The sequence below is a fragment of the Neodiprion pinetum genome, chromosome 1 (genome assembly GCF_021155775.2).
Source record: "Neodiprion pinetum isolate iyNeoPine1 chromosome 1, iyNeoPine1.2, whole genome shotgun sequence".
Taxonomy (NCBI): Eukaryota; Metazoa; Arthropoda; class Insecta; order Hymenoptera; family Diprionidae; genus Neodiprion; species Neodiprion pinetum.
The window spans coordinates 13,148,186-13,175,623 of record NC_060232.1 but is presented as its reverse complement, the minus strand read 5'-3'; the positions used below and the strand labels follow the sequence as shown (position 1 = coordinate 13,175,623).

Sequence of the window (27,438 nt, the reverse complement as noted above, 5' to 3'; positions counted from 1 at the left end):
GGTGGAGGAACAATTTTACATGGCATGCGTATACAATATATAGCATGGAAATGCGGACTACCGATGATCTTATTACGAGTTCATTGACTGAGCGTTTTCTAAAATCTGATTAAACTCCCGATATTATTGAAAATGACCGGTTAAATGCCATAGCTAATATGAGTCGCAGTGACGGATCATATTGCATGATTCGCGTTGCAGTGAAAGGGGAGAAAGGCCGACCGAACAGGTGCAGAAAATGTTTATTTTATAAGTGCTGGTTTGTTTTTGGTAACGGTACAGCGACGTCAGCCAGTAGTGGGAACCCCAGTGTCAGGCGCGTGCGGTAATTACAGTTCCATTAGCTTGGTTCCCAACAAATAGTATGGCGTATAATCCAATAAACATCGATGGGCATAATATAGCTGGGGCAGTTTGGGTACCAGTCAGGGGTAGTTTAGTGTCTTATAGTGTTATAGGGACGCACCTAGAACCCCTGTTAGATAGTGATCATTGCATTCATTGTCACATGGCCATAATATCCTGCGGGACGGTGAATGGGGCGGCGGAGAGGGAAAGGGAAAGGGAAAGGGAAAGGGAAAGGGAAAGGGACCTCAACGGGACACCCTGCACGGACTCCGTCGTCGTCTAAAGGGGTTCGCTAAAAGCTGAAACGCATTTCAGATAAGGACCCGCGTGCGACAATTATCACGCGACAACGCTCAACTCCGCTCGTCGTTTAGGCACTCTTTCATACGGTTTTTGCTCGCTGACGGAGAATGTCATGCATGGAACTTGCACAATGAAGTTTAATTCTTGATTAACGGTTTTCTCAACTGCGTATGGACAGTTTTCAACAATTTTATCATTGTTCAGGTTTTCAAACGGTGCCTTGTTGGGAATAATGACTTTACAGGTGTCACATATTGCGTGGTATCAAAGTCCGTTGATCAGAACGGTTCAGAAGAAGCAGTTTCCCATAATCAGGGTCTGATAATAATGAACCAATCACGAGTCTACGAATTCCGAAATTCATTACGTGAACAATTACACAGGTCTGCGATGAAAAAGTTTTCTGGATACTTGTACATATATGATACCTACAGATTTTGGTCTGCTGATTCAGAATATCAACTCTGTCGTTACGTATATCACATGACGATCTTTTTTTATTAGCATAAGTATAGAGAGACGCTTGTCTCAGAAGAACTCTATTGAAAGAAATATTTTTATCAATTTCAGAGGAGTAATCTAGTAAATTCATGTTTACTTCGTTGGTATGAACATGCAGACTTTGAAAATATCATGACAAGCTCAGAAAAGCATGCCTTGAATTCCTTGAAAACTGTTGTTTCTAAATTTTTAGGCAACGTTAATGATCCTAATTATGGAAATATTGTCCAAGAAATGTTAAACAACTATCAAAACTTTGGGTGTAATATGAGTTTGAATGTTCACATTATATTAAATTAGCGCTAATTTTGATGTTATTGTACTATTAAAAGAGGGGGCAAGGGTGGGGGGATATATTCTAATATAATTATGATTTTATTCCTAAATTCTTCGTTCTCAAACACCAAAATTTATGGAAATAATGAGGGACAAAAACTAAGCCACATGTATTGTTTTTTTATCTGCCATTAAACAATTTAAGGGGGTGAAACAACTTTTCAAAGTAAGGCATGTCAACGGGTGATTTAGCAGTTTTCTTTGTTTTTTGTTTTTTTAATTGAGGAAATTAAATTTTTCATCTTTCGTTACGAGAAAACTTTTCCAGTTGGATTGGTTAAAAAATGTTATGTTCTTGTGTGTGAAACTGCCAAATCACCCCCTGACGTGTCTTACTTCGGAGGGTAGTTTCACCCCCTCAAAGAGCTTAATGGAAGATGAAAAAAGATACGTGTCGCTTAGTTTTCAGTCTACTGTAACATATTACACAAGAAATAGAATCAGAGATATCGACCTGAGATACCTTCCTTGTAAGTATGAATAATCCCAAGTTTTTATTACCTGTGGTTTCAGCAGAAACGAAAATGACGTAGCTCTGGCGATAAGTTCTGCCATATTATGTAGTGATGCCAAAGATCCTTTTTCAAAAATATGGATTGTGAATAACAATCAAAGCGTTACGTTCCGCAGGGCGGCCGAATGTTCCTTGCAGCGTTCCAAAAAAGTGATTGGTTTGATTTATTTTCAAGGCGAAAATTGGGACGTAACGTGAAGATTCACGAGCAAGGAATACGCTTAGGTGGTGTACTCGGTAATCTTTACTGCTTTCATCTCAATTCGAGGCGGTTTTACGGCTCTGTAGAGCAAATGAAATGAAATTCATGCAAATCAAAGGGAACCCCAGCGTATCGTTTTTGTATTGGGGTGCTGATGCGTTCAACCTGTGCAGCCAGGGAGGAGTTTCTGCCACCGTCCCCTTTCATTTCGCTTTGGCCATCTCGCGCAAATACGTCGTTCAAATCTATTCCGGAACTCAACAGGCCCAATACCAACGATGTAGGTTTCGCGAACGCCTCGGACCGTTTAGAAGGTGGGACTTTCAGCTGTATAAGATTTGTATTCGTTAGGTTTCCACTAAATCTTAGTGTGAGTTTCGCAGGCGGTGTTGGTCGTGAGTTTAGTTCAGAAAATCTTTAGAAAATTTCATTTCCTGGTCAGAGTTAGACGAGACGTGAAATGTTGAGAACGTATTGGGTGTTATGAAAAGTGGAATTGAAAGAAAGTCAATGAACAATTTTGAAGGTGATGATTCAAGGTTTGAAATACGAAATTGGAATTGGTTTCAGTGAATAGGTTGATGAAAAAAATTATCCTCTAAACGGCAAAAATGAATGTTCAATATCTAAATTCAGTAAAACTACGGTATCGCTCAATTTTCTTGATGCCAAAACCATTTTGGTTTTATAACTTTATTCAATCGGTGATTATTTGTAGGTTTTAAATTTATGTACTGAAAATCACTTGAAATGAATTTGATAATCATATTAATATGTTTTGTGATAATCCAGCTATTGGTCGATGATAATTCTGCATAAAACATATTTCTTTTTTTAGTTGAAATTCTTGAACTTTATGTTTTTTTCCTATGTTAATAGAATATCGTTTGAATTGAAATCGACTTGATTGACCTCAGTACTAACTGTTGAACCTTCATTTTATACGTGGTTTTTGTTGCTTTGACATTTTTTTTTAAGCGTTTATCCTTAATAGTTGTACTTCCTTACGGATATTATTATGGTTCTTGATTAATGCTCGTGACGTATTATAGTATAAGAGCGCGAAGTTATAGGCAAGGTAAACGATCCTTTACGAGAAATAATTCAGCTATGATCTAGTGTCTAATAAAACCAATTGCTCGTTTATCAAGAAATTAAAGGTGGCAATGACTTCTTACAACTACTAAAAAGGGTCTTGGTAGCATCATCTCATGTCCCGCTCGAAACTCTTTAGTTCCCGTCTGAAACAATTTTCTGTACAACTTATTTTTCTCGAGTAATGGGACCATTCCTCTTAAAATGGGACACCCTGTACAGTTGAAGGGATGTTAAGGCAACGACGATGCTGTTGTTATTCACAGCTATTTCGCGTGCATCCTTTGATCCTTTCCAAAGGAAATGTCTACAGGAAATTGGAAACGTCGATGTGCTGCATGTATAAAGATGTATACCTTGTACATATGTGCGTTTCTGCAGGGGCTTTTATATATAGCTTTATTCCTCCCGAGCGTCCCAAACTCGAGAAGGGTGCATGGACTGGTACTAATGACTTGCACATACCTTCCAAAACGTCTCAAGCATTGGACTCATCATTCACAATTAACGTATATATATTACATGTATTATATAAACTTTCCCTATGTAAATTTGCGGAGTAAGATGCTTGATGACATCGTAAGCTGGGGTTCCCGCCACGTTTCAAAGATCCTTCAACTTTCTCATTAAGTTACTCACCCTACACAACGTAGCTTCGTGATTACCCCCAATATTCACCATGAAAAGATACATTGTATGGTTATTGAAGAATAAGTCATTTTCAAAGTTTTCTCTGAAAGGTCTGAGAATTTCGCTCTGAAAGTTGTCGATACATTCAATGCATGCATTTTGATATTATCAGCTTTGACGAATAAGATGTACGTTGAAATTTATACAAATATCCAGTCATGGTACTAATGAAAAAGATCTTGGGAGTTGTTCAGGTATTTTGCTAGTACGTATCAGAACGAATAAACTCCCGAGTTGAAGCGAATGGAATCCAGCGTTAAATTGAAATTCACTTAATGAAAAAAACGTTACATTCGTGTGTAACAAATAATTGCAATGTTGCTTTATACACTTCTTTAAAATATAATTCAGACTAATGGTTCAGTTTCGCCGAAAAGCATTTCATTTTTGCGAGAGGATCGACTGCACACAGTATCTGCACTGTTCACTTTCGTACTTCAGTTTTCATTCCATCTAGGTTAAATGGTTTCAGCGGTTCATCGGAAACCCTGCCTAGCAAAAAACTCGTACACCGTCCTATAAAAAATTCTAACAAAAAAAAAACCTCACGTTCCAATTGTGGAAAGTTTGATATCAAAGCACAATAAATCATCTTAACGAATCAAAAATTGCGAATTTGAAAAAAGTTTCAACGTTTCCCATTTCGAAGTCTGGTGTGAAAAATGTCTGACAAAGTTGCGACAACACTGTCTAGACGTAGACCGATCTCTATCCAAATTTCAGCCAAATCGACAAGTGGTTTGTTGAGTATTGAGTTCACGAAATTCGATACACTGTTTTCGAAAATACTTGTGAACAATCGCGTAGGTGACAAAACATCCTTCCAACTTGGTTTCAGAATCTTTTCTCATTGTCAGTCCGACGTTTTTCGCAAAGGCAAACGCATATAAGGTATTAACTTCGCGGACGAACGCCGTGCCAAGGTTAAAACGACATGGAATGATTGTCGAAAAAGACGAATGTCATACTTGCATATCAGTATTACCCTGAAATACCGATTTCGAAACATTCAATGAGTGAAAAGCGAATAAATCAAATGGTCTGTGTTCTCTTTGTGCTTCAGGGCACGCCAAGTACGGACCAAACTACTACGGACGACTGATCGGACCTCTGCAGGAGTACGCCCATCAAACCAGAGGCACCGTTTACGCGGTCGACGACACCACGATATTCATCAAAGACTTCAGCTATGACGGAACGGGTCCTGCCGCTTACTTCTGGGTCGGAAACAGCCCCAGGCCTAGTCCAGACGGCTTCATCGTCCCTTACCCCGAGGACTACAGCGAAAGGTGGGTCTGAACACGACGGACCTTGAACCCTGACCCCCGCCACTTTTGCTTGTAGATTTTCCGCGATTCTCAGCCCCTAGTTGGCGATCGAGCAAAACGCAATAACGGGAAGATGAACTCCGAGTGGGAACAGGCTCGTAATTCCAATTTTATTAACTGCAGCATATCGCCCGTCTCACCCTACGGCTCAATCTCTCTCCCTCCACTCCACTCCCCTCTCCCGGGCCCCTTCACAACAAGCCCTTTGAGTTTCATTGAGTTTCATTTCATCCCTTGGCCACGGGCTGCTGCGCTGTATCCCATTCCCCGTTACCCGTGCGCTTTCAGGACTCTAACACTTCTGCAGTCCTGACCGCGATGCTTTCTCCGCGTCGAGTTCTTCACCGCAGAAATTTCACAAACACCGCTTCAAACCTCATGCGTCGGTCATAGATTTTTAAAGCGGGGGGTGGTCCCACGCACGAAACCGGGCTGCTATTCTGTTGAAATCGCTTCATCGCGGCTGGAGCGTTCACATAGTACATAATGTACGAGGATTCCTTATAGTCGGTGAAAACGTACTCCGATCACGCTTAATGTATTATTAGAAATCATTTTTGATCAATATGCAAGTTTTCGAACCACACTGTTAATCATGAATTTCCACACAAAGCCATCGGTTTGTTCCTCGCGTAATGAGATAATGGGTGTGATTTTAAAAGGATTCATTTGTTGTTTTCTGAAATTTCCAAGTCTTTGATAGATGGGAAAAATACCTACAGTTTAATTCTTATCGTCAGCGTTTTTTTTTTCTAACAAGCCACATTTTCAGATTTTCAAGACTTGAAACGTTTTCAAAATTCGCATATTTCGTGATTGTCGGCAACTGACAGTAACTACGAAAAGAAAGGAACAAATGATAATTTTTCAATAGAAAGACTCGGTTATCGTGAGGTTTCCAAATAATTACTGGGCGGGGGGATCATTTGAATTAATACAGGCTCGTGGATGGTTTATAAATGAAACCAGCTCTTCCGCGAAAATTAAGTTTCGTGAAGAATTACGATCGAAAGCAGACCAGCACAACGATCGACTGTAGACCAAATATTCATCTTACCGATAAATTATAATTTTTTGATTTTAGTAAAATTATCGTCAATTACTGTCGATAAATAAATTGAACGAATTAAAGAACAGTTACTTAAGAGTTACTTTTTCTAAATGTTTTCAAAGACCAAGTTTTTGAGAAAACAATTATGTACCTTTAACGAAGTGGAACTGAATTTGTGTATCTCAAACTTCTCAAGATTAACTTTCACCGATTCCTTCCACCGGCATCGAAACCTGAATCTAACCCTACGTCAATTTTGCAGGGACCCGCCGGTTTTGAAAGCGTATAACAACAGTGACATCATACTGAGGTTACCGCAGGGAAATCGAATAAGAGACATCAAATGGCTGAGCGTTTGGTGTCAAAGATTTACGGTAAGTGTGGAAATACTAACGATAAAAGCTATTTGAGGTTTAGGGGCATGCAGGGGTGCGCAAGCGTGCAAAGAGTTTGTGGTATTGGGTCGAGCTTGCAGTATGGGTAATTGATTCCGGAAGTAGAGAATTAGTCAACACCTTCACGGCTTACAGTCGCTAAGGAACCACCTGCGGAAGTGAATACCGTCGACACCGCAATGGCACCTTGCCAGGCATCGCCTGACTCGTCGTCGGTCGACAATTAGAAAAAAATAATAAAAGGGAAAAAATCCTTATCACAGTTGCCACACCCATAAGGTTTATACGCGGTTTTAACTATCAAGATTTACGACCATCGGGTAGACATTTTTCGTTTTATGTCTTCTCGACCTATGCGAGCGCAACTGCTTGTTCACCACTGTTAGTAACAACTTTAACGTATTTATGTTGCTCTTGGGCTTTAAGTTAACTCTGAACAGCTGCTTATTGAGACCAAAAAGCTTACCAACGAATAAGTACAGTTCACAGGCAGGAGTTTTAACTTTATTTGAGGTTTCGAAAGTTGAAAAGTGGTTCACAATCGCTCGATTTTCCACTCATTTCATTTAAAACACGCTTTAACACTTTTTATAGGAAATTTTCGAAACAGTTTGTACGACTTCGATAAAATTTGGTACACGTTTCAATCTGATACGTAGGTATCAAAAAATGATTGATTTCTGAAATAGACTCCGTGAATTACGAATTAAAGATGAGGTGTTAAGATTGAGTATAACTACGAAAATAGTACTGAAAAGAGAATACATTTATGAAATTAGAGTTTTTAGTTCCAGCGATAATTACAAAGTGTGGTAAACCTGAAAAACCCTGTGTTTAAATTTTTATTTTTTTTTTCCAATCTAGTGTCCGATAATAGACATGATAATGACGTGAAAAAATGTGACTTCTCAAGCTATCTGCTGAACATAACTTCAACAATCAATAACCATTCTTGAAATTTCAAAACTCTAAATACAGGTAAAAAAAACTAGCATCTCTCAATACTAAAACCGTTAATCAGTAGCGAAACTTCTTTTATCATTAGCAGCTATCAAAAGTCAAAATCAGAGGTGGAAAAACCCTAAGCCGATACTAAAAAGCAGAAAATACGCCACGTCATTTCCTCCCTGTTTTATCGCTTTCGCCGTGTTTACCTAAAACGGCGGTTGTCTAGACACCCGGTATATTGAGAACGACGAACGGACAACTCTACGACCGCGGCGACGATGCGTAGCTGATGGAGGGTTGTCACGGTCCAGGAGCACCCCTTAGACTGTGATATTAAACCCCTCTGAATATAAGAGGAAGGGAACCTCCCCGCCCAATAATACATATATACGCCCCTGTCTTGGCTTCCGAATCCATCGCACACGCGCCATTGACCACGAATACACGGCCGATAGGGCGTCCCCTCAAAAATCAAGTTATCTCGATGCTTTATGTATCACTGGACTCGAAATCAAAGATATTTCATCAGGAAAAATTCGCCCCAAAAGAAGCTCAGAAATTTTTGACAATCTCAACCGTCGATCAATCTAGCTGCAATGGGATGATCTTTACAAAGGTCATTTTTGAATTTTGAATTTCGATCGGCTCACCACCTAAACTGACTCTAAATAATTTAAAAAATCATTCCCTTGTTTGTAAAATTTTTATTTCAACTCCAACTAGTGCCCGTAAAAGAGCGGAGTACCGAACGGATTCCGGTAAAATTTGGTGTACGGGGGTTTCTTGGGTCGCTGATTACGAATCTGAACTCGAAAATTGACAGTTCAAAATGGTCGACCAAAATCCCAAAAGTCACTCGATGTTGCCATGTTGGATCCACCGTTTTAAATTTTGCAGTTTCAAGATCAGATTCGTAACCAGCTACCTCGAAAACCCCCGAGCATCAAGTTTTATCGAAATCGAATGACTTTTTGGTTTTTGGTCCGCCACGTTGTACAGCCGTATTGAATTGTCAAATTTCGAGTTCAGATTCGTAATCAGCGTCTCAAGAAACCCCCTTAGACTAAATTTTATCGAAATCCGTTCGGTGGATTTGATGTTGCCCTGAAAGGATTAAATCGGGAAATCCATCCTCTTACGTGCACTGGTTAGAGTTGAGATAAAAAAGTAGGGAATTATTTTTGAAATTTTCGGAACCTATTTGAGGGGGGGGGGGGGGGGGGGTGAGCCGGTTGAATTTAAAAAATGACCATTTTAAGGACTACCCTAAGTTGCAATTTATGCGAATATTTAAACGCTCAATTTATCATGCATGATGAACTTTGTACAATTACTAGTAATATGTAAAAACGAAGATAGTAAACAATAAATTCAAAATTCCTTCACGGCGCATACACCTAATTGATGAAGTGCAACGAAGGTGACTATGCATGAAAGTCCGGAGCTTAAAGTAACAGAAACAAGTTTTCAAGCAGAAGAGAAAAGTGGATGATTTCAGCGCCTCGCGATGGCATCATCCGCTTCTTTTTCTTACTTAAAGAGATGAACGCGCTCTTGCAGTTTATTCTTGTTAACTTTAGCCCCCTGCCTGTTTAAGTTATACGTTATTCGTAACCTCTGACTGACTTGGAATGTGGAAATTGAAAAAAAATATTAACCTGAACTCACAATTTCGGAATTGAAAATGGTCTATTCGATACGGCCAACGAAAAGTCAAGATGTAATTTAGTACGAATGAAATTTGATACGCTGCATTTTCGACCGCTATATTGGATCTACCATTTTGAATTCTCAAATTTTTAGTTGAAGTTTGTAATAAATGACCTCGAAAACCTCTGATTTTCAAATTTTACAATCAATCTTCACTGTCCTCAAACATCATTTGTCACACACAGCATCGTTGCGGGCTCGCCAAGTACAAGTCTAAGTAAAAGTATGCTTTTTGAAGTCGAAAAATTGCAAAACTGGAAAAGCTTCTTAATTTGATGAAAAATTGTCCATAACACTAAGCTTCTCTTTTTCAATATTACAAACCGTTGCAAATTTGCAAATAACTAGTGGCCACCTCCCGATCATTTGCCTCGTCTGCAAAATTATAAAAATGTTTAGGATTCGTTCCGATTTAGTTTATCCAAAAAATGGGACCTTGATATAATTCGAGGTGAAGGAGTGATGTGACTTGTATTATATACCCGTGGTAGGTATGGATCCAAGTCTTACCCACACATGCAACATCTTTTCGGTGATTTCGTTCGCGTTTTATTGGCCTAGTGAGTATATATATATATGTAGAATCGAACTGGCTGTCCGCGATGCTTGTCTATCAGTCAATGCTCCCTAAACTCCGGACTCCTTTTGGCTCAGAGGATGTATTGTCAGGATAAACCTCCGCGCCTTCGTCTCAGAACCCCACTCCCTCTATGAATGCGGCTGAAAATCCAACGGGGAACTCCTTTCAGTGGATAGATCCTACTCCGATATCAAATCGCCACTCAACGGTCCACCGATTCAGATAGGATTTGGTCATTTTTTTCCTCCCCCTTCCCCCATCTCTGTTTCTCTTCTCTCGGTCCAACGCTACCCACCCGATAGTGCACACCCCCTCCCTCTCTTCCCACTATCCCCGAAAACTGAACGCAAGCGCCAGTCTTCTCGGTTAGCCGCAATTTTTATCTTGATAAACTGAAAATGCGAGACAATCTGGCTCTTGGAAGAACAAACAAGCCAAACAGAATCCTCGGGTAATTTTCGAACTTTTAAATTGAAATCCACCCACGTGACCGGCTCATGGCAGGTCCTTCGGCTTTGACAATCTTCTATCACATCTCTGCCGTCGAGGACACGGAAGAAAGGAGACACGAACGCGGAGATCCTCCTAACAGAAGACATCGTATACAATGGAATCAAACCAAGGTAGATACGGTCAAAGAAGTAATCAGTGAAGCTGTTTCTATGTGAAACTGATAAAACACTTGCTTGCTGGATTCTAGCCTACTGCATCTACGCAAATACCAGATCCTCGATTACACCAGAAGTTGCATCGATGGGTACCGTATACTAACACTTGTTACACCAACCGGTGAAATTCTTAGTCGATTTTCTGGTTTTAACATTACGTTACTATGACGTTTCATGATTTTTATGGTATACGTTTTTGTGGAATTTGTACGATTTCTAAAAAATGTCCACAACAAAAAGATGAAAAATTCTTGAAACCTTTGAAAATAAGTATGAAATTGGTGGAAAAAAATTTTATTCGATTTCATGATTCAGTTGGTGTGGAATTTTAAAAAAATGTATGCACTCGCAACACAAACATAACGTTACATAACCTTGGGAGTAACCCAGAGTAAACGGAGTGAAAAGTGATATTGGTCGGAGTATCTACACCATGCGCATAACGGCTATATTTATTCTTGTTCTTTGTTCTTTTACATTCAATTTTGCGTATATACTTGTTTATATCAGGTTAGATGTTCCATTTTTCCAAAATTAGCAAATAAAGCTAACTTTGTATCTTGATCTTCAGGTATATCATTTACATACAATATAAATAATTCCGGGCCATTAACCGAGCCTTGAGGCACACCCGCAGTAACACATTTTACTCTCACCAGTGTTGATAAGAATTGTTATCTCACTAGAGACACCAGAAACTGGCCAATATTATACATATAGAGTGATTCGTGCCAACTCAGTGAACGATTGACCAAGATATTTTTCATTTTTGCCGGAGATTTCTCTCATAATAGTAGAATCCTTGAAAATGCCCCAAAAAGGTTCGAGATTTTTTCGAACGACTCATTTTTATCCTAGGAATTTTCGAACCTTCCTCAGAAACGTCTTTAATTCATTAACAAAAGCCACAAATGTAATTATTTGGTATTCGGTTTAGAAATCAAACAAACTTTAGAGCACACACGAGTGTTGCTCTATTTTTCTTATTTCGGATATACTATTTTTCTCAGATTTTGAAAGACAGGCTTAATTTGATATTATTTTCCTTTTAAATTCAGAAATATTTGTAATATTACATAAAAATATTACGATTTTTTTATTTTGAACTAGTATGATGAATCCACCATTACAAATTTTGGTAGTCTTGTATTTGTTATCGGTAACCCAAGAAACCTCCACCTTGTAATTTTTTAGATTTTTTTTCCACCACATTGGGTCGCTATTTTGGATTCTACAAATCTGACCTGAGATTCGTGATCAGCGACTCCAAAAACCTTGTGAGACCAATTATCATTCAAATCCGGTCATCCATTTTCAAGTTATCATTTTCATTTTATTTTTCAGAATCTTCTTATTTAAATAGTTCACAAAGTACCGAACAGACCAAAGCCAAAATCTAATAAGTTCTAAGTTTAGGAAAGCTACATCAATAGAGAGCAAAATCATGGAATTCCAGTAACTCTTTCTCGAGATATTGTTGAACAAACAAATTGATCATACGCATTCTTACGTCATATATACATACATACATACGTCCAGCCGAAAATGTTCGAAACGTCGAGGTCTAGTGAAATTTCGACTTCTCATTTTCGGGGTGGTTACAATAACTTTCTTTATCTCTGAAAATAGAAAATCGGAAAGTCGTTAATCTGTTTTAAAAATTAGACTGTTAGAAATAGACTGTTTTAGAAATTGAACAACAATAGGTAGACAGAATCAGCGATGAAATCTGAAATAGTGGGAGTCTGCAAGTGTCCAAATTGTTATTGGACTGCCCGTTTTGTTTTTAAATTTACAAATGAATGATTTCATACAATTCCAAACTGATGTATAAATTACAGTATCAAATCGTGGAATATAAGGGTGCGGGTAAAAAATAAGAAAAATCAAAAATCAGAATGGTCAGAATTCCGAACATAAATATATCGAAAACTCACAATCACGAAAGAACAAAGTAGTGAATCTTCATCAAGCCAGAAATAATGGGAATAGAATATAAAAGTATCGAAATTTGAAGTTATAGAATTTTGTATACACAACTGGTGAAAATTCCGAAACGCCATTAGCAGAACGAGGGTAAAAGAGATTGCTCGCAAACACAAATAAATAACTGGAGATCTAAATTTGAAAAATTCTATTTCTATTCACAAATAAATAACCTTCGGATGGATCATAAAGTAGAATTTTCCTATTCGAATTCATAAATGCGAAGGATCAAGAATCGGAACGGTCAGAACTCCGAGTAGTGATCTCATAGAAGGCTCAGAATATAGAATTGCAGTATATCAGAAGAGTCATGCACATCGTTGGCCACACTCTAAAGTCCTAACCCAACAGCTTTAACAACTCAAAGTTGTCCATTTTCATAGCGTTCTTTCTTCTTTATCAAGTATTGAGTAAAGGATTTGTTTGATTCTGTATATAAAACATTTGACAAGTCAAAATAGATTAGTTGAATAGACTGAGAATGTGAAATTCTGGTGATACGCCATCTGTACGTTTACTTTCGGAATACTGATCATTCTGAATTGTACGATTCTGAATAATGACCGTTCTACATTCTGGATATCTGTTTTCCGCCATTTCTATATGATGAAGTTCTAACTTTTATTTTTATAATATGTGGAAATTTGAGAATATGAAACTTTCTAAAAATTTATTCTCTGGAATATTGACTGTATACATTATTAAATTCTGCATCTCTGAATTCTTGGATTAACGTTTTCCGCAGTAAGTGGGTTCGGATAATAGAGTCCTCTACTAAATAAATTTTAGGTAAACTGCAGAATTTTATTGGACACCATTCGGAACTTCAAATTTCCAACAGTATCCGTTCTCTTATCTTTGTTATTCGAGTTTATTAAATTCGGAATTCTGGCCATTCTGATTTTCGATTTTTCTGATTTCTTACCCCCACCCGGAATATAACACTCTTGGTTTGGACTTTGCTGAGAATTGGGTAAAAAGATTCGCAATCTGAAAACGGGTTGGTCAATAACGATTTTTTTTTCCTTTTTTCGTATGTGTTCAAATGGATGTATTATCACAGGAAAAACGTCTGACGTAAATAAAAACAGAACACCCGATACGTAAATATAGTTCCCAGTGACAATGATCGGCCACCAGCAACGAGCAAAGGAGATTCGCAATTCGAGGGTTAATAGAACAGACGAGCTTAGTTGCACGTCCATCCCCCACCCCCCTCACAGCTCTGTGCGCCATGCCACGCACGGTATGCATTTGCATCTGAATTCCCTTGCGGAACACTACAGTTAATTAAACGTCTCATAGTTTCGGGAAGCCCTGCTCGTGATGTAAAGTGGACTGCCCTGCACCCCGCCCTTCGTGTCCTCTAAGCGTCAATTAATACCCACCTACCGCTTATAATATAGCAGAGCTCTGAAAACTCTGCAACGGCACTTGTATACCCCTCACAATAAACCCGGCTTTTCCATCGCGTCATTCACCGGTGCTGCTGCTGCTGATGCTGCTGCAGTTTCATTCCAAACCAGCGGCAAGATGGCGGCTTCCGGTTGCGTTCGCATACCGCGCCAAGTAACGAGCAGCGAGGACTGTCTTTGACCGTTTAATCTTTTGTTGTATTTTCTTGGACTATCGCTGGATGCGGTAGTTAGGAAACTTTTCGCTACGACTACTCTGTCCGTGAAGGATATCTAAATACGCGTTGCATTGTTTGTACAAAACTGCGGAAGCATGTATATATATAATTTATCTGCAATGCACCGACTTGTGGTGAAAACAAATTTAAGTTTTCCGTCCTCGCATTATCGATTTACTTTATCCACTTCTAAAAGACTTTTGTTCTTTAAGCTATAAGTTTGCATTGAACGTCTGGCTATTATAACTTTCATTTATCTTTACGACGACGCGTACTTAGAGATTTATTAAACTTCCTGTTTTGGTATTAATATGTATATGTGTAAAGAGAAAAAGAATAATATACCTGAGTCTGTTTTCATTTTTAATTCCATTTCTTGACTTCTGTTCTGTTAGGGTGTACGAAATTCTTCCATTTATGATTTCGCATACTTGAGATCAGTATACTTTGGACTTGCAGCTGACAAAAATGAGAAATTAATCTCTTGTTTCGACCCATGAAGTTGCAAGTTAATTGTGAAAACCTTGGGGAAGAATTTAATTTCATACAGAAAACGATGGAATTAGGCCAAAGTTGGTCTGACTGTGAGTGCAAATCAGTAACTGATTTTTCAAAACGATGATTTTAAACCATCTATCTTACTCATCTAGGTAAGATAGCACATTGGAGTAGAGACGTGGCACAAGTGTGAAGTGTGCCTGATCAAAAAAAAAAAAGATATGGATCGCCAAGTTTGGATAGGTAAAACTTTTTTCATCTTTAGTATGAACAAAAGAAATTAAATGAAAGCATTCGAAGGTATGTTACTATTTTTCTATCCATTCTTAACCTTTACTTCACGATGACCTGGGTTTCAATCCTGAGCAATCCTTAGCTACATACCTATGGGTAGACCTGAGACTATGGGGGAGAACTGGCAGTCGGAGCGTTCCACATCAGGAATACAATTTCAAAGTGTTGCCATTTAAAATTCCAAACGTAAGCTATTTGGTATTATACGTATGTTCGCACTAACAACTTGGAACTAGCCAGTTAGAGTGTAGGTTCAACTTCCCTCCTGTGTAATACTCAATACTTCGCGTTGGACAAGCTCCATGATCGTTTTCAGTCTTATTTTTCTATTAGATCTATGCATCAAACACAGATATGATGCAGCATTATTTTTTCCCTAGATTTATTGCTGGGCAGAATGAAACCGATCAACATGCGCGTATTACCAATTTAGATTCAATAGATTCAAATCACACATTCATCTTAACGAAAAAAACACTCGGTACTTTCTCTACTACTTCACACCGAAAGCTGGTACAACCTTTTCACTTCTCTCGAGGCAGCTTCTCCCCGTACTTAGTGTAACTGACTATAAACACATTTTTTTGGCTTTTGATAAATAAGTTACATCGACCGTAAGGATAAATATATTTTGTTCGGAAGGGTATTACTAACAAAATAAATTAATTTCAATCAAAGCCGGGTTCTGTACATCGTGAAAAAGTAGGTTTCATACGCGATCTATTCCATCAATTCGCTAAATATCATATTCGTAGAGTAGGTCAACATATCGACGGTACCTGTGCTCATTTCTTATCTGAAGGAAAATGCGGACCTTGACTTCTATCCTTCATTTGCCACATCAGATTTTGTCTCGGTCGTATTTTTCGTTCCGTTTCAAAGGTGTCGAGCACGAAACGTGGAGCAATTTCGACTTCCACGATACGTTAGCATTCGAGCGTTGCTTACAACGAACCATTGGATCCACCAGGGTAAGTGTGTGTCGAGTGATGATTAGCGGTGACACGGGTTCCGTCAGAGTCTCCGCAGGAGGCGGCGACTGTCACAGGGTGAGCCGAGAGACTCACATTCGCTAAGCATCGTCCCCTAAGGACACGCCGCTTTCGGTAATCGTGCCAATTCCGGCAAGGGTAGTTCAAACGGCAGAAGTTTATGGAGACAACCGAAGTCAAAAGATCGACGTGAAAATGGGACAGTAAAAAAGAAACTCAAACTCCCAAAGATAACTGCTTGCGCGTAGAGAGACCCTGCGTAGTAAATTTTCGGCTGAACCGTCGAATAACTGCCACCCGAAGATATCAATGGATTTCCGGGGTGAAATCGGGACGACTCACTCTTCTCGGTGATTTCGCTACGATCGAGGTATAATGTCGGATCACTGGCTGGTCTCGCCGGTTGGCCTGGAAGGGGAAGGTAGACTCGGGGGTGGATCTGGGGTTGGGGACGATCAGGTATTGAAGCACAGTTGATATTCTGGCAACAGTCGCGCCTGCGCTGGGGGTGGCGGTCGATGTTGGCCGGGCTAGCGTCGCCAGGAATGCAGCTGTCTTAATGCCCGGACTTCAAATCGACGCCATCTTGGAACCGGTACGGTTCTGCCGACTGGCCTTGAGACGCTTCGTGGCCATGAGCCGCCCCTTATTCGATACAGATAACTCCAAAATGATCGACCGACCGGCTGTTAATTTATCACTGACACTCACTCCTCGCTTATGGTCGAGAGTGGTCAGACTTGACCACTACAGTGGTAGCTTCAAACTGGCGTCAACCGTTACTTCCACCAATCGTATTTGCGGTATTTAAAATCTCTGTAATGATTTTTGCTCCGAATGCGACGTTTTTCATCAACTGGATCCGGCTGCGGCGCAGTAATTGCAGGGTGTATTTTAAACGTAAAAATTTCCCTGTCAAATGATAGTGTCGTTGCAGCGATTGCTTTTCAGTTATACGCATTTCGCCGTTCTGTTCGCAGTTGATGCTTATTGTTCTTTTGCGAAGAATTTGCTAACAAACAAAGCAGACTACTGGGCATGGGGTCCTCTTTTTCAGTAAACTTTCCTGCGGAGGTTTGTTGTGAATATACATATACAAGTTAAAAAACGCATTTTTTTTTATTGATCTACCTGCCTACGCCTCGAACGAGGTTTTCATAGTTCACGGTAAGTGGAAAGTGAGCACAGAATTAGAAATAATGGAATACGCGGTTGCGATAAAGGAAACAATGATCAGCATCGTACTGGAGACACGAATCCAATCCAATGATAGACAAGTTTCATTACAGCTGAAATACGAATTCGACCGAGCTAACACCGTCTATAACTGCAGGAAAAAAAAGATTTTAGAAAAGCAGCATCCTGAAAACTACTTGTTCGAATTACGATTAACAATCTCTAAGGTGCTACATATCCGTCCAACAATGGTGTTTGATGCTGAATACAATCTGTTAAATTGAAACTTGTTATCACATAACTGAAGAAATTGGATCTGAATGAACGTTTGACAAAAAAAAATCCTACAGCCAAATTCAGATTCAGGGTAAAAAAATATATCTAAAGGACTTTGTTTGGTCCACGATGCGAGAAAAGTGAACCTTGTCAAGAACGATGAAGCCTGTCATTCCGTAACGGTGAAGAGCTGTCTGAAATGTTTGAAAATGAAAGCTGAACGAAAATGGAATTGATCCAACTCAATATCTAGGAAGAGATAATATATCTGAGGCTAATCAATTTTTGATCTAAATCATTTCCCAGGCAATTCACCACCGTTAAAATATACCGAGCTTAATTGTCCTTGATAGGATTCAATTTTGATGCCACATTGCGGACTTAACGAGGTCATTTCGGTTGGTTTTAATAAGTACTTGATGGAAATCTGGTTGCACGAAATCAAAAACCAGATGCTCTGGTTATTGTTGTATTGAAAAAAATCGATGTTTCTAATTGCTGAACATCGTTCTGGATACAAGTTTTTGACAAATGGTTGTTTTGACAAATTCAATATTTAGATTTTTAATGCTGCGTCAATAAACTTTTCAATCAATTTCTAATCTTATTAATCGTTCTCCAATATCCTCGAAGGCTTTCAAGTTTTCCACAATTTTTATGCAAATTATAATTATCAAACATGTTGCAAAAATAGCCTCCCACCAGGTAATGATTCTCAGGAATATAATAATAGAAATAGAAACTTGAGCTGCGATGAATTTAGAAGTTGTGTCATATCCACTTCCTGAAGGTATCGTTACAGCTAATGTCAAAAAAAATAAAAATCATGGAACCTGTTACGAAAGAACCACCAAAATATCGAAGCGTCACTAAAATCATCACGCTGTCTGGTCTCGTTTCAGAAATGACCGCAGGTGAGACGAATTCTGCAACGATCATTACTAAAACGGTCATTCCGCGCATGCGGCAACTGTGTAGATTATCTGGCAGAGTTTTGCTCGGTGGAAAAAAAACTTTCCTAGCCACCGTAAAGATAGTTTCGACATCTAAGGTACCGTACCAACCACTAAGCAGAGGTCATACCCGGGCCGTGGCTGATGTTTTGTAATATACAACTTTTTTTCACTGGCCGCGTTCCAGAAGCCCTTGCGGAGAAGACCCACCGGGCAGAACGGCGGGCGTATTTCACCAAAAGTTATAATTTTTCCTACCCCGACGAGTTCTGCTCCGCAAATTCCGTCCCTGTGATTGGAGACCGCGTTCAGGCTCAGGTGCCGAGGAACGCCCTCGCGGTCGGGCGCTCGCGTAAGTTTTGTCATCCCCGTGAGGGCGAGCCGAGCAGAACGAGGTAAAACGTAGGGGAAACGACGACGAGGGAGATGGAAGAGAGATAAGGGGAGGGAGTGGATGGTAAATGGGGTAACGCCGGTGAACCCATTCGCCGATTCCATGTTATTTGCAATAATTTGCGACAATTTCATTTCATCCCTCTTTCTTATACAGTATGGAATACTCAAGCTTCTTCAGGAATTGGATGCCCGCGCATTTATACCGGCGTACTATACTCTTCGTGAAACGATGAATATAGATCTGCGTAGATTAGAAAAAAGTTAAGAAATTGAGATCAAAGGAGAAAAATCACTTTTACAACGCCCATCGCGCTTTTTGATCAAGAGTGATCGAGGAACGAGGATGCATCGTTGTTTTATTTTTTTTTGGTTTTAACTTCGCTGATTTTCTATCGCTTTATTCGTGTAGAACACACCTCGGCTCCATCGGCTTCGAAAAATGGCTAGATATTCAGAAAAGTAATGATTTTAGTTGCAAAATGAGAATTACGCCTTTGTGAAAATACGTATTTATTTCGGGAGGGTGAATTTTTATTCATTGTTCAAATGAACGTATTATAGTCTTTACTATGACAAAAATTATGTCTGATTCAGAACAGCTCATTTCAATAAGAATCGAATCCGAAGTTTATTCGACGAGAATAAGTTTTTTTCTGGTTATCGCGAAAGAAATGATTTTCAGAATATAAATTCATAAGTTTGAAGTTCATGAAATATACGGAGATACATTTCCGAATACGCAAAAATTTTAACGGCTGACATTGTGATCATGCAGAAATGAAGAATTTCCATTTCTTGTTTATTACGATAATCAATTAACAAAATTTAAAATATTCAAAGCTATTGACGTCACTCTTTTCAAGAACTTGAAATGCTAGAAATAAAGATTCAGGAATATCCAGTGCAACGTGAGTTCAAAACATTATTCTTTTCTAACATGAAATTAGACATTTTTAACTGAGAGTGATCTAAATTTTATGGTTTTTGTTTAAAGATTGTCTTAAAAATTGTAAGCGCAGCTGTTCAATATCATAAATTTATTTTTTTCAATTAAACAATTGCATATTACAAATACGCGGATTATAATCTAATGGACTCGCTTGATCACAGGAAATTAGATCTATTTCGAAATTCCGATTTAATGTAGAATTCATTGTGAAATCAAAGAAAACAAATATTTTCTGTTAGTAGGTTGAGTATCACAAGGCAGTGATTAAACGAAGAAATAAAAAAAAAAAAAAATTGATATTTCAATTTTTGGCAGAGCTTATGCAAAAAAAGTACGATTTTTGACGAAACTGACACCTTGAATTACCTTGTAAAATAATTTATGATCGAAGAAAAAAAATCCTTCATTCAATCACTACTCAATCTGATTTAGAAGAGGTACGCCAAATTTCAATAAAATTCTGCGACGCTCCCGATTGGTCGAGTCTAATGAGAGAAATTTTCAAACGCTCTCTCTCCCTCCTCGACTTTCACTCCAATTGATCTGAAACTTTGTGAAAATATTCTTGATATGTTGTACTATTAAACAAAATATAAAAATCCTTCGATTGTTTTTTTCAAATTTGAAAATCCGTGTGACGTCTTAACGATACCAATTCGAATTCCGTCGAATTCATTTTGTGTCTAACGGAGATCAGTCCGAATACCGTACAGCTTTTTTTCGGTTTTATTTTCCGCCCAATAACGCCCGAACGCCGTGCCGTGCTTGTCACGTATACAAGGATCGGACACGACGGAAGCCTGATATTCCTGAAAGCGGCGAGGGTGCGATTTACTCGGCGTTAAACGAAATGAGTACCTACCACGCCGGTTGCGGGGGTTGAATTGAGAGCGTGACGTAGCCAGCGAAGCGTGCGGGAGACGTGACGTCAGACATCCGTCGTTTGAGAGGCGCGTGTCGGGAATACACGCTCACGTGAGCTGAAAGGTTACAAAGGATCCCCGTGTGCAGCACCGAGCAAAGGGGTGGATAGCCCAATATCGAGACCATCACGGATGTGCTTTCCAAGTCCGACTTCCGAGCCGTGGGCACAAATATCTGCACTGTATCTCCGTGCAGCCACGTCGCGTTATTTCACACGCCTACGTGCAGAATCCATCGGATACATCGGATACACCCTCTGCTGTGTTCAACAGGATATCAGAAGCTAGATTTGCAGATTGTGCCCACGCGCTTTTAGGGCGTATGTAGAAGATGCGATGCAAAATACGAGGAAATTGTAGCTTTGGCCATCTCGAAAGCTCACTGCTTTCCAAATACGCCAAGGATTAATCGACACGAGGGCGAAGTTGGTAAGGTTAGTGGAACGATGCATGTTTAGGAAAAATCGTTACTTTGCACCTTTAGGAATGTCTGAAATTTGGTGAACCATGATAAACAAAATATACTCTAATTTCCAAAAGCGAACTCCTTCAAAGGCATTCTGAAATCGTGAAATAATGATTTTTTTCTTAACGTTTTGGTACGTTAATGTTACTAACTTCAACCTCGTGAATCGACGGGGTTGTCTGAATGAAACTTTACGAAAAGAGGGAAGAACGGTCTAAAAAATCTCCAGAATTTCCATTTACAGCTATGGGGGTGAACGCAAATGAAGCATTCGTACTGTACATATGACAGAAATAAATCTGATCGCAAGTAAATTTGAATCATACAAGCTGGCAATGAGATATCAACTATTCGAGAAGAGGTTTCCCAATTAGAATGTTTAAAATAAGTAACTACAGTCTTTTCAACCGATTCTAATATTTTTGGACCCATTTTTCTGTGTGGTTGAAGTTTGGAATGATCTTGGAACGAAATTTTATTTTTTATTTTCCTGTGAGATAAATATGATTGTGAGAAACAAAACCCGAAATAAATCTCCAAGAATCCAAAATTAAAATAAGAAGTCTACGAATAGCATCGCGCACCAATGTTTTCACCCTCTCGAAACCTTGCAAAATGCTTTCTTAACCCAAGATAGGTCCATAGAAAAAATTAGGGATTTTTTTTCTCCAATTATTGTTGATCTCTTAGTTTCATTTGCTCCATTTTCCTTCTATTCATTTCAATTACATAGTAGGGATATAATTTTTTCCTTTATGTTTATTATCATCGGCACAAATAATGTTGCTGGAGATTCTTGAACACTTTCGTCTCTTTTTCTAACTTTGACTTGGATGCTAATAATTTGGATTCACTGACTAATTTTAGGAGTTATCCAGAATATTTCCAGAAAATCACATGGGAAATTATAATTGATTTTGGTGTTAATTTTATATTAATTTTTAAACCGTTTGTTTCGTCTCCAATCGTTCAATATAGTTGGAAATGAAAGAAGCTTGCAAGTACAAGCATTATTTTCAAGAACGCAACTTATAATTGTAGTGATTATGGCAGCACTGTGAAATTCTATGATATGCACATTATAAATCATAAAACGGAAAAAAAATTTAAATCCACTTGATACCCAGCTTATTCGAAACCACACAACTTTGACGTATGATTTCCAAGCGTAGTGAAATTTTGAATCAGAAAAATTTTCCCTAATCATACACTCAAATTGCTTCTATAGAGAGTTTTTAATTGAGCCATAATGATTCGGCAATTTCGATCTGACACGTAAAAAACAGTTTCATGTCGTACCAACAGCAAAGAAGTCGTAGCGCATTTATATAGTAGATTGTGAAAATGGATCAAATATCCTTCTGTCTTTTCGAAATTATTTGAAAATATAAAATAGCGCGTTCTTTATCATATCGTAAAACTCTTGCGGACTATTCCTGTTCGAATTTCCGCGCATCCTATCTTACTGGCAAAACAGGGGAGGGAGGAGTGAAAAAACGCTGATGCCTTACGATCGGCTTCATCCATATCCCGGATTGCTGTAAAGAATTTGAAAAATGGATATGACGAGTCCGTCACAAATCATAATCGATTTTAATCCCCCTAGTGGCTCCACTCCGTTAGCTATAAATTACTAACGTGATCACTAAGCTTATGTCGATTCTTCAAAGGAATTTCAGTAAGCTCTGGATTAGTCTAAAATGAACTTACGGCCTGTATTTCTGTAAATCAAAGCAGTAATGTTTCAAGAGAAAATATATTTTTCCACTGCGGAACCAAAACTTGGAATTATTTTTTCTTCACTACAGCCCGGGAAATTTTTTTCAGCAATTTTCTCTGGATAATATCTCAGCATGCAGTCCTTGCGCAGTGAAAAATTGCGGAGATATTCAAAAGTTGTCTCTGGGAATTTCAGTCTTTCCCAACGGTATATAGATATTCTATTTTTTTGCCGGTGCCTGTAACTAAATTTTGACGCGTCAAAAAATTCGAGGTATAACATTTACAAATCATCTGTATCTAACGAATGATGCTTTAACAGGGAATTGAGAACCAAGGATTTTAGGAACTGACGAACAATTCGTACCTAGTATGATTTGAAAGAGGATCCTGCTGCGAGGGGCGACGAAGCGTCTTCGTTTAAGTATGCGATAAATTTAACGATCCGCCTGTTACTCTCGCCCCCAGGATTTAATGGAAGTTTTTTCTCCTTATTTTTCCTCTTCTTCGCTCAAAGTTTTTCCTCGCGTTAAGCCCTGGCGTTAAATACGTCCCGGCGTCTAATTAGCCCAGATTTTTTGCGATGTTTAAGAATTTACTGAGCTCTCCCCCATTCCGTACGTCTTAAACACCCGGGAGTTGTCGATGAGGGTTACATTTCTTGCTGCTGCTTCGAGCCAATAATCTGTAATCTTTTTTTTCTAAAGAAAGAATTCGCCCTCAACTTGAAGCTTATCCTCGCAGTTTTACAACCGTCGTAAGGTAACTCAATACATGCATTAATCAATTCATGCAGTTAAAAGTACAAATATTAGTCTTACTCTTTTATTATATACATGGGTTATGTAAATGTTCAAGATTTCTGGATTTTAATTGTGAATCACTTGTCTGGTCAACGTTATTAAGAGTTCTACTCCACCCGAAGCGAGACTTTTTTGATGCCATAAGTACTGTTTATTCCTGTTCTCAGTTGTCGTGGAGAACATTACTACGTTTTGCTGCAAACTCTCTATTTTTGTTGAAATACTACGTTCAGCACTTTGGCGTTTTCAATACCTTCTTCTCCGAATAACTCTGAAACCCATATTTCAGATACAGAAAAAAATTTCCACCGAATCTGCCAAGATTCCATTGTATGGAAAAATTGTGTAAAAATCTTCCACTTTGTTCGGAAAATATGTCAAGCTTCTCAATCGCAAAGAAGATTTCAAGTATTACGCACATTAGACTGGTGAGGCCGTTAAAAACAATGTTTATACTCGAAGAGCAATGAAGATCCTCGAAGTTTCAATGGTATATTATCTCACTGTTAAGTGGTGCCGGTAATTTTATTTATTTATTTTTCTTATAAAATAAGATTCTATTCGTTTTCAGATCTTGACCTCTTGAATTTTGGAACGAATCAAAAAAAAAAATCAAATTGTAGACAAATAAACCTGGAATTGAAAATACCTTTTACTCAAAGATTTTCAATTTTGCATAAAGGAATATTCAACATGACATCCAAAAAAATACAGCCTAGAAATTAGTCGATAAAAATTGAAAAAAAAAAAACATAAAAAATCACCGGCACCCCTCAATAGTGAGATGGAGGGTTTTCTTTTTTCAAGGTTAACTTAAGATTTTTCAGTTTGAAGCATAAACATTTTTTTGAACGGCCAGAGTGTAAAACATGCGTTTTCTTGCTGTTCAGAGAACGGAAATTTCGCAGCTTTGGTTCAGCCCGTGAAATTGAAGGGCACTGGCCTTGGGTTTCGACTGCAGCAGCCCTCTCGGTATCCCCAATCATTGCTGTGCACATGCACGCTATATGTCGAAGCCGTGTGCCGAAAGGAGGGGTGGCAGCTATCGCCTGTAACGAGGCCTGATGTCTCAATTTCCGAAACGACGCTCGTCTCGGCAGGACCCTCAACCTCGGGGCGCTGATACGGGGGTGATAAGGCGCTAAAATAATATACCGCCGTAGCTCCCCGTGTATACGTATATAAGTGAAGCATGAGCCAATATTTCTTGATGCTATCTTTTCCTCTAGTTTGTTGGGGGATTTATTTGATTGAATATCGAGTCCCGTTCACGAATTGATGAGACCTGGGGCTACTGCACGAGGAAACCACTTCTGAAATGTTGATGAACAAAAGTTGGTAAATCGTACGGCCATGCGCCGTGCAATATAATGAGACAAATCGTCTTAACCTGATGCCTTTGATCTTGGCGTCGCGGACATGCCCTGCGACCGTCTACCATGGTTAGAAAGGAATATTTTATGTATAACCTCTTTTCAGCTGCTTGAGAGTATCAATTTAACGCGTTTAAATTCTGCGTCCGCCAATTTCTGCGTTAATTCACATGTGTAACTTACATTACCGTCAACGCGGAGGCTTACAGGAGAAGTATCAGACCTCTGGAGCACGGATTCGCACTAAACCAAACGTAAAGCGGATTTTATTTGCTGTGGCATTTACTACTGCTACAATCAATTTTACCTAAAAAATGTATCAAAATGAAACTACATATCGCAGACTTCGTATTGTAGGCCAAGGAAACGACTCTGGATCTTTGAGCAGAACCCGTAATCCAGAAACCAGATACTCGTGTCCATTTTATTTCGTATTTCATTTTCATGCAAAGTCCAATTTGAATTGAAGAAAGAGAAGGAAAAAAAAAAGTGGCAGAAGACGTGAAAAAACTGAAAATCTTTCCCAAACCTCCGGTTCCGTAAGTGAATGCCAGTTGGTTCTTCTAAATAAGCTTCGTGGTGTTTAGCTTGAAAAAAATCATCAATCTTCCTCACGCATTATACGCATTCATCTACAAATATTTCAGTCACGTACAATTTCATAATGCGATATTATACGTACGCGTATATGTACACGTATGTATCGCTGAAAGGCAAATTGGCTACTCAGCACCGTCCACTCCGTTAGGCACGTCTCTTTTCCTCCCGTTGTTTCTCTCTGTCTCCGAACCCTGCACCCTCGACTGATTCCATATGACATTTATTCTCTGGTATTGAATATTAATGCACAACCCCTTACACCGCGTATAATGTATGGCGATATCGGGGACCAAAGCATTCCGAACATCGCGAGCTTTTCATTATCTCATTCTCTTATCCCTTCCGACTCCCTCTCCTTCGGTTTGTTTAGTCGGGACTAGATATTCGGGTGGGATTCCACCTGCCTACTTATACCCTCATTCGGTTTTAAATTTGCTGTCATTGTAAGTAATATCAGAAGTTTTCAATGCGCAGAATCCAGTCGCTCGAAAGCATCTTTTTTTTATTGGCATTAATCGAGCCTCACCCCTTGATGTAGTTGTGGGTGCAGTATCATCGAAATATTTTTGAAACCCCAAAATGACGACAAAACTGAATCCGAAATTGTAACTCAAGTCAATCGAGTTAAATTAAAATACATCAAATACGATATTTGCTTACCGTAGCAAGAAATGAAGAACTATTCGAAATTTGAAAACAGGGGAAAAGATCACGATATTGTTTTTTTGTTTTCAAATGCCAAGAACCTGTTAAATTAGAGTCTCAGTTTGTTGGTGCCTATCTGATTCTGAGATAGATTTTTACCTATGTAGATGAATTTCGCGACCCTTTTGACTAATGAACGTGATCTTTTCGTTTTCGGAGGTCAAGAAATGCAGCAGTCAATGATGTTGACGTTTTGATGAGAAGGGAGGGGGGGGGGGGGGGAGGGGAGGTCCTTGGAACTATAATATTCATTACATACTTAATAATGTACATAACAAAAACATATTGCACCAACTAATAAAAGCAAAGAAGAAACGGTTTGCATGAACAGAAGACAATACAAGGAAAACAGAGAATGCGGTAAAAATCTATAAAAGATGTAGAGCGAAAATCAGTGTGGTACGTCCGCTCGAGTACGCCGAAATGAAGAAGCATCGTGATTGATAAGAAAGAGAATGGCAACCCGATCAAAAATTCTGACGACAGCATAGCGCCTGGTGTCATGGCGCCAACAAGACTATCTATATAAAATTTTAAACTTGTAGGACGATTAAAATAGTTAGATCCTCTGCCATGAAAAGGATTACCTCAAGACTTTATAGAAATCTTATTGTAATATGAATTACTTAGGTTATCAGGGTCAGATATCAAATTTACTGCGTTCTAATCCTTCACGATGCTGCACATTTCGAATATCAGCCTTTTTCTATAATCATTTTCCCAATAGAGGATGTTGACATCAGACAACTTAAAATGATTATCAAAATCTACCGTATGTTGTGTAATCCATTTAATTCTTACCAATAACTTACAATATTTTTTCACGTAGTGAAGATCTAAATGAAATCTTTATCTCAAATGATTGACAAACGGTCGAGAATTTATGACAATAATTGGCAATGATTCATTAAAATTATCAGAACTGTGTGTTATGGTTGTCAAAAAATGGCTCTAAGGTTGCTAATGAGTTTACAGGTAAACTATCGATATTTTAAACGCCTAGATCAGAAGATTTTTCTTATCGAAT

The 27,438-nt window shown here is 38.7% G+C and overlaps 1 protein-coding gene across 1 annotated transcript in view; it reads left to right on the top strand.

The window, feature by feature from the left end:
• LOC124210800 (protein Skeletor, isoforms B/C) overlaps positions 1–27,438 on the top strand; it is a 70,586-nt gene that overhangs the window by 20,869 nt on the left and 22,279 nt on the right. Inside the window, exons 3-4 of the mRNA XM_046609164.2 lie at positions 5,053–5,278; positions 6,631–6,742. Of these exons, the coding sequence (XP_046465120.1) occupies positions 5,053–5,278; positions 6,631–6,742 (338 nt within the window). The remainder of the gene's footprint in view (positions 1–5,052; positions 5,279–6,630; positions 6,743–27,438) is intronic.